Raw genomic sequence first — 11,434 nt, forward strand, 5'->3', positions numbered from 1 at the left:
CTCAATTTTTTTTAAAGTCTGGATGGTTTAAGGAAGTAAATCCTAAATTGTTAGAAAAATTGTACAATTCAAGATAATTAAGTCTGAAAGGACCACATCTAGTAGAGTTTTACACGTATACATATATATTCATAGACACATGGTACACACATAAATAGAATTCTGGGGGGGATGTCTGTCTGTCCAAGAAATTATTGGGATATGAAGATTACAGGAAAGGGTGGGGTACTAGATAGCAATAGGTCATTCTTTGCAGTAAAAAAGGGAACTGTAAATGATGTGTGATTATTAAAATTTTTACCCTATACTAGAAGATGCCATATTCCCAAGGACGTACAAATCATTTATCTTTTAATAGTATAACGGGTTACAAAGGAGGATATGATGGTAGAAGGGAAAAGACATGGATGAAGCCTCAGTCCACCTCCTTCCCACTGCCATGCTGTTTAACTTGTGAACGTTTATTTGAATATCTACTCCTCCTAAAATTGCTTGTACTCTCAAGGCGAAATTTGGGCAGGTGGGGCTGAGCAGACAAAGCCCTAAGCGAGACACTGGATAAAATTCTCTCCTGAATTATTCTCTGCTTGACCAGAGAGCCCAGGGCAAGCCAATCAACCTGACAGTCCCTCCGAGGCTGTCAGGACCTTCCCACCTACTTCAGAGCGAGGTTTTAAACCTAAATAAGCAGATGTCTGTAAAGTGCTTTCCAGGCCCCTTTGGGAGAAGCCCTGCGTGAAACCAGAGGTATTGTGTATGTCTCAGAAGTGTGCTCATAACTGGAAGAGCCTTAGTGCAGGCTGCGTAAAACACACACCCCTTAAGCTTGCTCACTGGCTCAGCCATCAATCTTGGGGCGGTGAGAAGTCAGGAGAAAAGAGAAGGCTGGAAAGAATAGCACTCTCTGGCCACAGGGCTTTCATGGGAGCTAAGACAGACTTTGTACACAGGGCTGTGGGTTCCTCCATGTACATAACCACCTCTGATTGTGGCAAGGACTCCAGGGCAGCAGCCTCCATTCTGCTCTGTCTGCTCTGCCCTCCCTCCTATCCCAACCTACCAAGATGGTCCAGCAGGTGCAAGGTCAGCATCCCTCACTGCAGCCAACTCATCAAGACTTTTCTCTGTAGCCTGACTTTTGTGTATGCATTACTTACAGAAGAGGCAGACTTAAAATTAAAACAAACAAACACACTCACAGTAAAGTAAACAAAAAAAATGTATTTCTTCCCATGTAAAGATCAAGTCATTGCTTTGAGATCAGTAGCTCATGAACTTTTTAACTGCTTTGTCTCCAGTGGAGACAGGTTCACGTGGACTTAGCCAGACCAAGCTTGTCTTCACATCTCTGATGTTTCTCAGACGGTGAGCTGGAGTCAGGACCAGTCCAAGGACACAGAACAGAGGGGAAGCATCCTAAAGTGAGGGCCTTGGCACTTAGGGATGCCAGGAGGAAGCTTCTGGGCCCCACGATGTCTTTAATGCACCGTGGCCCTAAAAGCGACTCTCTTTACTGCCCCTTGTTTATGCAGAGGAGGTTGGAGCAGAGCATTTCTAAGGCCCCTTTTTTTCCATGATCCTGATTTTAAGTCACCCTGTGACCTTGGTCTCATCAGCCTAGCACGAACATGCCACGAGTCTTCTGAGCAGCTCACATTTAAAAAGACATAGATGTACTCTGAAATAACCTATATGGGAAAAGAATCTTTTAAAAAAAGTGGATATATGTATATGTATAACAGATTCACTTTTCTGTACACCTGAAACTAACACAACATTGTAAATCAACTATATTCTAATAAAAATAATAAAAAATAAATTTTTTAACATCGTTATTGGAGTATAATTGCTCTACCATGTTGTCAGTTTCTGCTGTATAACAAACTGAATCAGTTATATGTATACATATATGCCCATATCACTTCCCTCTTGCATCTCCCTCCCACCCTCCCTATCCCACCCCTCTAGGTGGTCACAAAACACCGAGCTGATTTCCCTGTGCTATGCAGTTGCTTCCCACTAGCTATCTATTTTACATTTGGTAGTATATATATGTCAGTGCTACTCTCTCACTTCACCCCAGCTTACCCTTCCCCCTCCCCGTGTCCTCAAGTCCATTCTCTACGCCTGCGTCTTTAAAAATAAAAATTTTTTTAAAGACATGGATGGCTTGGAGAATTCAGAGCAGACACTGAAAACATGCACATACTACATGACGACACTAAAAGTCCTCAGATTCTCTCACTGCTGGGCTCTGAGAACACAGCACCATTATTACTTGATAGCTGATGTATAAACTGCATTTTTTCCTGAACCAAAGCTTTGCGGAGCTTCAGAACCAGAGCATGGAATCCAAAGCCCTAGGTTTACATCTGACAAGCTCAGACCCAGAGACATTAAGGAGCTGTTTCAAGATCAGGTAACTCCTGACTCCAGCTTTCTATAACATATGGGGTTCTTTGGAAATATGTAAGCTTAGTACCTATGCATTATTTTTCTTCCCAGCTTTAGAACAAACACATGCATTCATTCACTCCTTCATCTCTGAGATGAATATTTACGACGTTCCAGTCCTTTGGACAGCCCAGAGAGCAAAGTGAGTGGTGAGAAGGCATCCTGATTATGTGGGATCTGGACACGGGGAGGGGGAAGGGTAAGCTGGGACGAAGTGAGAGAGTGGCGTGGACATATATACTCTACCAAACGTAAAATAGATAGCTATGGGGAAGCAGCCGCATAGCACAGGGAGATCAGCTAGGTGCTTTGTGACCACCTAGAGAGGTGGGAAAGGAAGGGTGGGAGGGAGGGGAGACGCAAGAGGGAGGAGATATGGGGGTATATGTATATGTATAACTGATTCACTTTGTTGTACAGCAGAAACTAAAACACCATTGTAAAGCAATTATACTCCGATAAAGATGTTTAAAAAATAAAAATAAAGAAATCAAATATAGAACTAAAATTATCAGGCCACTGCAGAGCTCAGATCTCTGCCACCTGGATAGTGAGATTTGTGTTTTAAAGACTTAGACCAAATAGATTATGACAATGATCAATCAACTATTAATAACCCAAGGCTCAGGTATTTTCTATCCTCTTCTTTCTCTCACACACATCAAATGAGAAAAAAATCGCCCTGTCTAAATACCCACTCCCCCAAATCATCCAACTGATTTGTAAACACTAAGAAGAACCAAAAATTGGTATTGCTCTAAGGAGCAGCAGGTTCAATACCACATTCTACCCTACAGTTTTTGAACCTATAAGAAGGTCTCTAGAGAAGTGGTAAAGTTAGTTGGAGGGATAATGTCAGGGTATAATATTCAGTAATGGCTTGATAATGTTTCTCTTCCTAACAGGCAAGATGAGCAATGAGTTAAAACAGGAGGCACTTGCTTGGTACCAAAGGTTAAAAAAAAAAAGGAAAGGAAGGAAGGAAGCAAGGGAGAAGAAAGAAAGAAAGAAAGAAAGAAAGGAAGGAAGGAAGGAAGGAAGGAAGGAAGGAAGGAAGGAAAGAAGAAAAGGAAACCTAAAACAGAAAAAGAAAAGAAATTCAATTCCCTTTCCCCAGCTAAATAAAAACTCTAGGTTTTATATGACCTAGAGATAGTGAAAGAAATCATACAGATTGTTCCTGAGGAGAAAGAGACCTCAACTCTCAGCTGCTCAGCCAACTTTTCAGCTTAGAAAATGTCTTTACAAGGGAATATTGAAACAACACAAACAGAGGTTTATGGGATAGAAACAGTGAAAGATCTTTAACAGGACTAAACACAGTGCTGGAGAGCTATGACCACATCATCTCAACTTCCCATTACTTGCTTTTGCTTCTAATAGCATATAACCCAGGCTCTTCTCTTAACTCTAGTGCTCCGAATTCCCATAAGGAAATATCACTTTTCAAAGAAGAAAAAAAAAAATCAAACACATTTTCCTGTATAGTCAATGAGAGGTGATGGAAAGGGGGAGGTGGAAGAAAGTAGGGTCAGAAGGTCAAGGGATCTTTCAGTTGTTTTACCCAATGTAATAAAAACCTCCTCGATGTAGAGATAGAAGGTATGAAACTAATGGTTGTGCTGAGCTGAATTCTGTAAATACCTTCACCAGGAAGACAACATGCTTTCAACTCCAGCTTTCAAGTTGTATTGAATAATAAATGATGTAAATAAGACCACCTTATTTATTAATAAGTCCAGTGTGGCTTATGCAACCACACTCAAAACTTAGTCTGTGGTTCTTAAATGCATGTAAAGCACAATTCAAGGTTCTAGAGGCCCCAATGGAAGGGCTGAGAAGTAATATCAGAGTAATAAAATCTGATGCCTTTCACTGAATCCTTATAATGGATCCAGAATTTTTTTTTAGTACAATTAATTGCCATGGAAAAGCTTACTAAGGTGAGAGAGCCAAAATCAATGGGTTAATGATATAACATTACAGCTGCTTAACCAAGCCAACAATAAATTGCATACAGAGGCTCTGGCAGCAGAAGCTACAAATTCTATTTATGTGTACTAAGAGGAAAAATATTAGACTGGTCTCCAAATATTAATCCAAAATCAGCAAATGTCACTGAAGAAAATTAGAAATAAAAGGTCATTGCTGGTCTTCATAAAATATGGGCAATATAAAAATGCCCTTTCACAACCATGTGAATATACGTAACACTTCTGATATGGCAGACTTTATGTCATGTGTTTCTGACCACAATTTTTAAAAATCCATGACCTATTTTATACTTCAACCATACCTTTTACCACTAGGTGAGACAGAACTTGTCCTTTGCAAAGCATTTTGCCACATTCTGAGACTTAAAGGTCTGGTTACATAACTCCAACCACAGACTTTACTCTTGACTCCCATTTATATGTGACAATAGTATTGTTTGTAAATTTAACTTAGCACTGTTTTGGTGTAACCATCTCCAAATAACAGAAGCTGTCACATACTGGCAGTGTGATGTTAGGCAGCTGTGATGTGTATCTATAGACAGATATAGATCTAGACAGGGGTCACATTAGTGGGTAAAGAGTATGAGACAGATACTGTGGAGGGGAGATTTTTAATAAAATAGGTTCAAACAGTGACTGAAAACGAAATGTCAGCGTGGCTTAAAATATGCATATAGAATCAAAAAATAAAATCCTCTCCCTTAATTAGTCTATACATATATTTTTTAAATGTTCTACCACGGGCTCTCTCTGCACCTTAAAAGGCACAATGGTTGTGCTTTCCCCCCAAGATATAGATATTAAAAGATTTACTATTTTTAAATGATAGGGTAAACTGTTGTTTCAGCAAGTTCTAATCACGGTTTATTTAGTTACATTGGTCCTATTTTTAAAAGATAGAAACATATAATTTCAGCTACACTCCATTAAACTAGAACTTTAAAACAGGTTATTTTAGTAATACCATTGGGTCTAATAACAAAGTTTAAAAAAAAGTGTAATTTGGTTTCAACTGCAGCTGGTATCCACTGGCCGAGAATTTAAAAGCTGTTTAAGCAAATATTAATATGTAAGAAAGACAGCACAGATGGTGTCATATAAGGATGAGAGTGAAACAAGCCCTACCACTGATGTCACTTTGATATCAAAGCAGCAAAATTCAAAATAATTATACAAAGTGCTTTCCAAACAAGGATTTCAATACATTTTACAGATAAAGACACTGGGACACAAACTGCCCAGGCTCAAATAAAGCTGAGGGAATGAGCAGAAAAAAGTACTTTTCTCAGAGCTCACCCCCATCAGCCTGACTCATGTTTCTAACCTAATTCTCCATCATGAACACTTAGCCTACACACCTCTCCGTTCTATCAATCTCAGTAGATTTTCAAATCAAAAGAAGAAAATGAGTAGAAATTAGGAGTTATGATTAGCCATTATTAAATGAATAACTGTGACAAATGCTTTGGTAAATGTAAAAAAAAAAAAAAATTAAGCCTGAAAATAGGAACCTGCCATCAGATAAAAAAGCAACAACAATTGTGAGAACTACTACATGAAAGCTCTACTCAAGTCTGTTAATTTCATATATATCAGGCAGCTAAGACCACTAAGGCATAAAATAATATTTTTTTAATTTAAAGAGAGTTTTATTTTTCCTCCAATTATGGCCTTAAAAAGTACTAAAATGAAAAAAAAATAAGTCCTAGTTTTCCTCCTTCATTATGTATCTATCACCTGATACAGAATTTATAAACAATCACAAAAGAAAACAACATCTAACTGTATACAGACACTCCCCATGGCCTCAAAATAGTCTAAAGGGCTCTGAATTCCATATGGCTTCCTCCATCTGACTACTGACACCCCACCTCATGAAAAAGACACAGATCCTGACAAAGGGCCACGGACACTTTGACCAGCCTGGCGCGCCTCCACCAGCCCAAGCCAGGGCCAGCGCAGTCGGGGCCCTACCCACCCTTCCTCTCCAGCCCTGCCTCTGCTCTCCTTGCCAAAACGATTGCCATCCGAGCATCCCAGAGCCAGCCTGACAGTTGGCTGCTCCCGGCACCTCTGAGCACTGCTGCGCCGGCACGTTTCTGCTCTGTTCTGTTGTCATTGCCTTCTGCCTGAGCCTTCCAACAGGAGCATCACCAGCAGAACAAACAACAGAGACTGGGAAGGTCTCTTACTTACATTAAAAAACAGGTTGTGGGCTTCCCTGGTGGCGCAGTGGTTGAGAGTCCGCCTGCCGATGCAGGGGACACGGGTTCGTACCCCGGTCTGGTAAGATCCCACATGCCGCGGAGAGGCTGGGCCAGTGAGCCATGGCCGCTGAGCCTGCGCGTCCGGAGCCTGTGCTCCGCAACGGGAGAGGCCACAGCAGTGACAGGCCCGCGTACCACACAAAAAAAAAACAAAAAACAAAAACAGGTTGTCTCGGTCAACTACGTTGGCACAACCAGGGTGGGCGTTATCCGTGAGGGAAAATATGCATGCGTACTCGCCAACCGGAAGGCCACAGCCCAAGCCCTACTTTCAGGGCTGCCTATCGTGGTGTCAAACAGCCTCAAGAAAACCAGGAGAAACTTGGCCTTTTAAGTCTCCATACGGATGAATAAAATCTCATGTCAATGAAACACATAAAATGGCAAAGTCCCTGGGGGGGTAGGGGCAGGGAATCTCTAATAGAGGGGACAGGGGCACGCTGGAGAAAGGACTGGTGAATTCCTACTTGGTAATGGATTTGTCACAAGGCATCAGAAGAGGAGGACAGAAATAAATAATTCTGCTTCTCCATTCAACCAGGACAAGCTCAAGCATTTCCAGGGACCTAGGGATCCCAGGCTAAAGGCAGCATTCATCAGAGTATTACACACTGCTTTATCATCCAACTTCGTCCTGGGGAACTATTCAATGGGCGATTAAGATTTATAATCCAAATGGTCTCAAAATTATATCTCTGGGAAGTCAAGTCCAAATTAAATCAGACCAGGCTTTTAGGCTTCCAACGATCACATTTTCTCTTTTGAGCCAGTGCATTTCAACTCTCAGAACTTCTCCTCTTACAGATCATTTTCAAGGCCATCTCTGGATGCAATCTCCTAAGCAAAATCTGATATATAAAATGAAAAGGGAAATTGGTGAACTCCAAACCTCAGAGAACGAAGCTAAGGGGGGGGGGGGACTCTAATTCCTTCAACAGATTTTTCAAAAGTTAATTATTTTAATCTCCTTTCTCATAAATATTACTGGAACTTCTCCTAACACAATATACACAGAGCACCTTATGAAACAAAAATATCCAAAACTAAGTTATTGCATATGGAAAGCCTAAAGCACATCCAGCAGGGCTTTGAAATATAAAGTGCATAGGAATATAATATAATAGACATATATTACTTGGAACATTTTAAATTGTCACACTTCTCATGTCAGCAGCCCCAACGCAGTGAAACAGGTAACTGACAGATGGTCCAGCCCTGCACCTCTCATCTCTGACTTTTCCCCATACTTGAAACAACATTCATGCCCAGGACGGACCGGCCTGGCCAGCCCCGGCCGTAGAGGCCAGGAGAGGAGAAAGGAGGAAAAGCACCAGTAACTCACATTTCGGTGATGTTCTCGAGGTCTGCACTGGTAGACTTCAGCCTCGGAAATGCCACGATGCCAGGAAAAGGGTCGCTGCACCAGATCCGAGAGGCGCTGCATTTGCAGGACGTGGGACAGGCAAGAGCGGCCCTCCAGAAGCCCACGATCAGCCAGCAGAAGCCCCAGAGCCGCGCCATGGCGGGCCCATGCCACCTCGTCCAGGACGACATTCCTAGCCACCAGTGCCAGCCCGAGTCAGACTGAGTACGTGTCCCTGCGCGGCACCGGTCGGCCTCCCCTGCCGGTGCTGGGCGGCCTTTGCCCCGCTCGCCGCTGTCTCCTCTCGGTGCTCGTCTCAGGCGTGCAGAGCCGAGCGTGTCCGGGGCTGAGCGTGCCCTGGAGGACGGCACCGTTCACAGTGGCAGGGGCATCCCGGGCCTCCTCACAGGGGGCGCTACCGCCGCTCGGGGCTCCGCCGCGGCCGCCGCTGCATGGCCCGGCGAGCCGAGCACCAGCCCGCGGCGCTCCCGGGACACTCTGGGGCGCAGGCTCCTGGCTAGACTCGCGCTGGGATCCGGGACGCACCTCGGGGCTGAGGACAAACAGACACGCGTAAGACTGAGCTGAAGACCCCATACACCACGAATTGGGGTACTCTCCCTCCGCGATCGCGTCACCCCCCCTCCCCCCGAGCCCAGCCGGGGACTGTGGATGGATGAGTGCCCAGCTCCGGCCCCAGGAATAAACTGGCTCCTCGATGGCACTGACGCCGCGGGGCCTCCAGTGTGCTCACTCTTTCCCTGAGCCTGAGGTTGAGGGAGGGGAAATAGGGCAAGGGTCCCCGCGACAGGATTCCATGACACGGGCCAGGGGTAGGACCGTATAAAGGGAGACGCGGAGACTGCCAGGGACGATGGTTCCGCGACGGGTCTCCCGAATGATGCTGCAGAATCCGCCACGGCCCCTGGGCGCAGGGGGCGCGGGCAGGTGGCGCGGCGCGTCCCACCTGGGGAGCCGCCGCGGCCGCCCCGATTGGGGGGGCAGTGAGGGCCGAGACGACGGAGGGCACTGTCCGCGCTGCTCACCCGGGCTCTGGCACCTACCGCCCGCCGGCGGCGCCTGTGTCCAGGCTCCTCCTGCCGCTGGGCACGGAGCTCGGAGAGCGCGAGCGAAGGAGCGAGCGAGGCTCCTGCTCCAACCCAATTCCGGGAGCCGCCGCCGCCGCCGCCGCCGCCTCTGCTACTGCTGGTGAAGTGACGTGAGGGCTGACGCAGAGCAGGGGCAGAAACTCCAGAAAATTAGTCTGAAATCCAAAAACACACACGCTCATACACACACAAACCCATAACACCCTCCAGACAAAAGCAACAGGGAGAGGAGGGGAATCTGGGGGCGAGCAGAGAGGAGGGAGGCATCGGTGCCACTGGCCAGAAGCAGACAGCAGCAGCATGTGGGAGTTCACACACGCGCACACCCGCACACAGCCCGGCCGTTTAGACGCGCGCGCCTGTGTGTGCATGTGTGTGCGTGCATTTAGATCCAGGTACCTCTGAGATGAACCGTTGCTCCGCTCTGACGCCTCCCAGTCCCTAATTCACACCACGGTCTCTTCTAATAATGCAGTAGAGGCCGTCTCCTTTTTTGAAATGGAAACCGGTCTCGGTTCAGCTCTGAAAAATGCGCTGATTCTTATTATAGGAATCCTCCCTCCCTTCTCCCTCCCGGCTGCATTCTCCTTTCCCATCCTGCCTAAAAGGGAGGACGAGCTATCCTAAAAATAAATAAATATTGTAAACACCAAAACGTGTCCAGCATTGGTAACCAAGGATAACCGCCCCCTTCCGGGCCATCTATTTGGGGATCGGTGTTTTTGGAGGGTCTTCCTGTTGGTGCTTTGGCAGAGGAAGGGGAGTCTCCAAACGCAACTCTAGCTCTCTAAGTGGGTCTTTTTCCTGCTGTTTTCTGGCATCACACGCCCGGGAAACAGAGACATGTGAGGGGAAGGGAGCGCGCCTGACGCGTATTGGGTTCCCTAAATGCGCGGCAGCAACCCTGGCCTGTCCGATGTGTGGCGCCGCGTCATTTTCTCTCATCCTTCAACCTGGCAGGATGAAGCCATTCCCAGATCTTAGCTTCATTCCCCGCGATGCCCACCCCCACGCGGGGCACCCAGAGCCCTTGCTCCCCTGCCGTACCTTGCGCCTTTTCGTGTGTGCGCGGGTGTGCGCGAACGCGTGCCCTGCGCCCGCGCTGCCCGGAGCACGTCATACATCCAGCTACTGAGAAGCCCGGCGCGGGCAGAGACTCGGGATCTCACTAGGGACAAATGAGGCGATCCGGGAGGGTCGGGTGACAAACCGTAACTGCTCTGCGGGCGCAGTTAAATGATAGCTGCGGGGCATTCGCAAGCCTTGTCTGAGAATCCGTCTTCCCTTTTGCGGCTCGGAGAGTGTTTTTCCGCAGTCATTTAAAAGGGAACTGGGAAAATGCACCGCAGTGCCTCACACTTCCGAGGGCTCTGGTGCCCCCGCGCGGGAAGAGAGCGCCCGGCACGCTTGGGAGCACCAACCCACTGCCGCGGCCGCGCCGGGCACTGCGCGGGGGGCGCGCTCTGGCTCCAGATGCGCAACCGGCGGCGCCCGACGCGTGCGCGCCCCTGCCCGACTTGAGCTCGGCTCTCCAGTCCTCGCCTAGCTTCCGCCCCGGGAAAAGGCGGGCTGCCCTCCGCGCGAAAAAGGGCGACGGGATGGGATCTCACCCAAAAGATAAGCATGGTCACCAATCTGTCCGAAGATGCTTGGGGTGGGAAGGATCGAGAACCCCGAACGTCAAAGTGAATGCTCAGATCTCGGCAACGCCTTCAATATTACAAGGGAACTGAAAGCATTTAGTGGGGCTTTCGTACAGACCTTGGGCGCTGAGTGTGTAAGCGGGAATCCTTACGCAGCATCCGAATATCTCGTTGCAGGGGCGAGAAGACAAGGCCAGTAGGCCGTCCTCTCTCCACCATCACTCGTCTGTGACACGCATTGGATGCTGAATGGCCAAGCTGAAGTTCATTTCTATGCTCGGCCCCTGCTGGGTGAGGATGTGCCAAAGTAGGGAAGCCAAGGTTTAAAATGTCTTGGTCCAGGTCATACAATAACACTCCTCTTCCTTGCCAGTGTCCTTAATGGAGCTGCCCCTGCGGAATACCTGGGGGAAGAGTGTGTACGGAAATACCCACATCTCTCTCACACCTCCACTCTCATCCCATTTTCCCCAGAAATGGCCCATTTGCACCCTAGTGGCTGCAAACTGTCAGTGCAACATCCAAAGGACAGTTTTAGAGTGGTGTGCAGACCAGAAGATTCTAATTATGTTGGGATATTTTTAGAATTTGCATTATAATA

The 11,434-nt window shown here is 46.9% G+C and overlaps 1 protein-coding gene across 34 annotated transcripts in view; it reads right to left on the minus strand.

The window, feature by feature from the left end:
• NTRK2 (neurotrophic receptor tyrosine kinase 2) overlaps positions 1–10,578 on the minus strand; it is a 371,518-nt gene extending 360,940 nt beyond the window's left edge. For 5 of the 34 annotated variants that reach the window (XM_067041231.1, XM_067041225.1, XM_067041237.1 and 2 more), the window contains exons 1-4: positions 10,238–10,578; positions 9,590–9,712; positions 9,146–9,345; positions 8,061–8,634 (exon numbers count right to left, since the gene is read on the minus strand). In XM_067041231.1, coding sequence (XP_066897332.1) covers positions 8,061–8,272 — 212 coding nt within the window. In that variant the 5' untranslated portion in view covers positions 8,273–8,634; positions 9,146–9,345; positions 9,590–9,712; positions 10,238–10,578. The other 29 variants (XM_067041232.1, XM_067041228.1, XM_067041247.1 and 26 more) reach the window with 23 other exon arrangements.
• Positions 10,579–11,434: the final 856 nt, after the last annotated feature.

This window comes from Kogia breviceps, chromosome 8 (assembly GCF_026419965.1).
Source record: "Kogia breviceps isolate mKogBre1 chromosome 8, mKogBre1 haplotype 1, whole genome shotgun sequence".
Taxonomy (NCBI): domain Eukaryota; kingdom Metazoa; phylum Chordata; class Mammalia; order Artiodactyla; family Physeteridae; genus Kogia; species Kogia breviceps.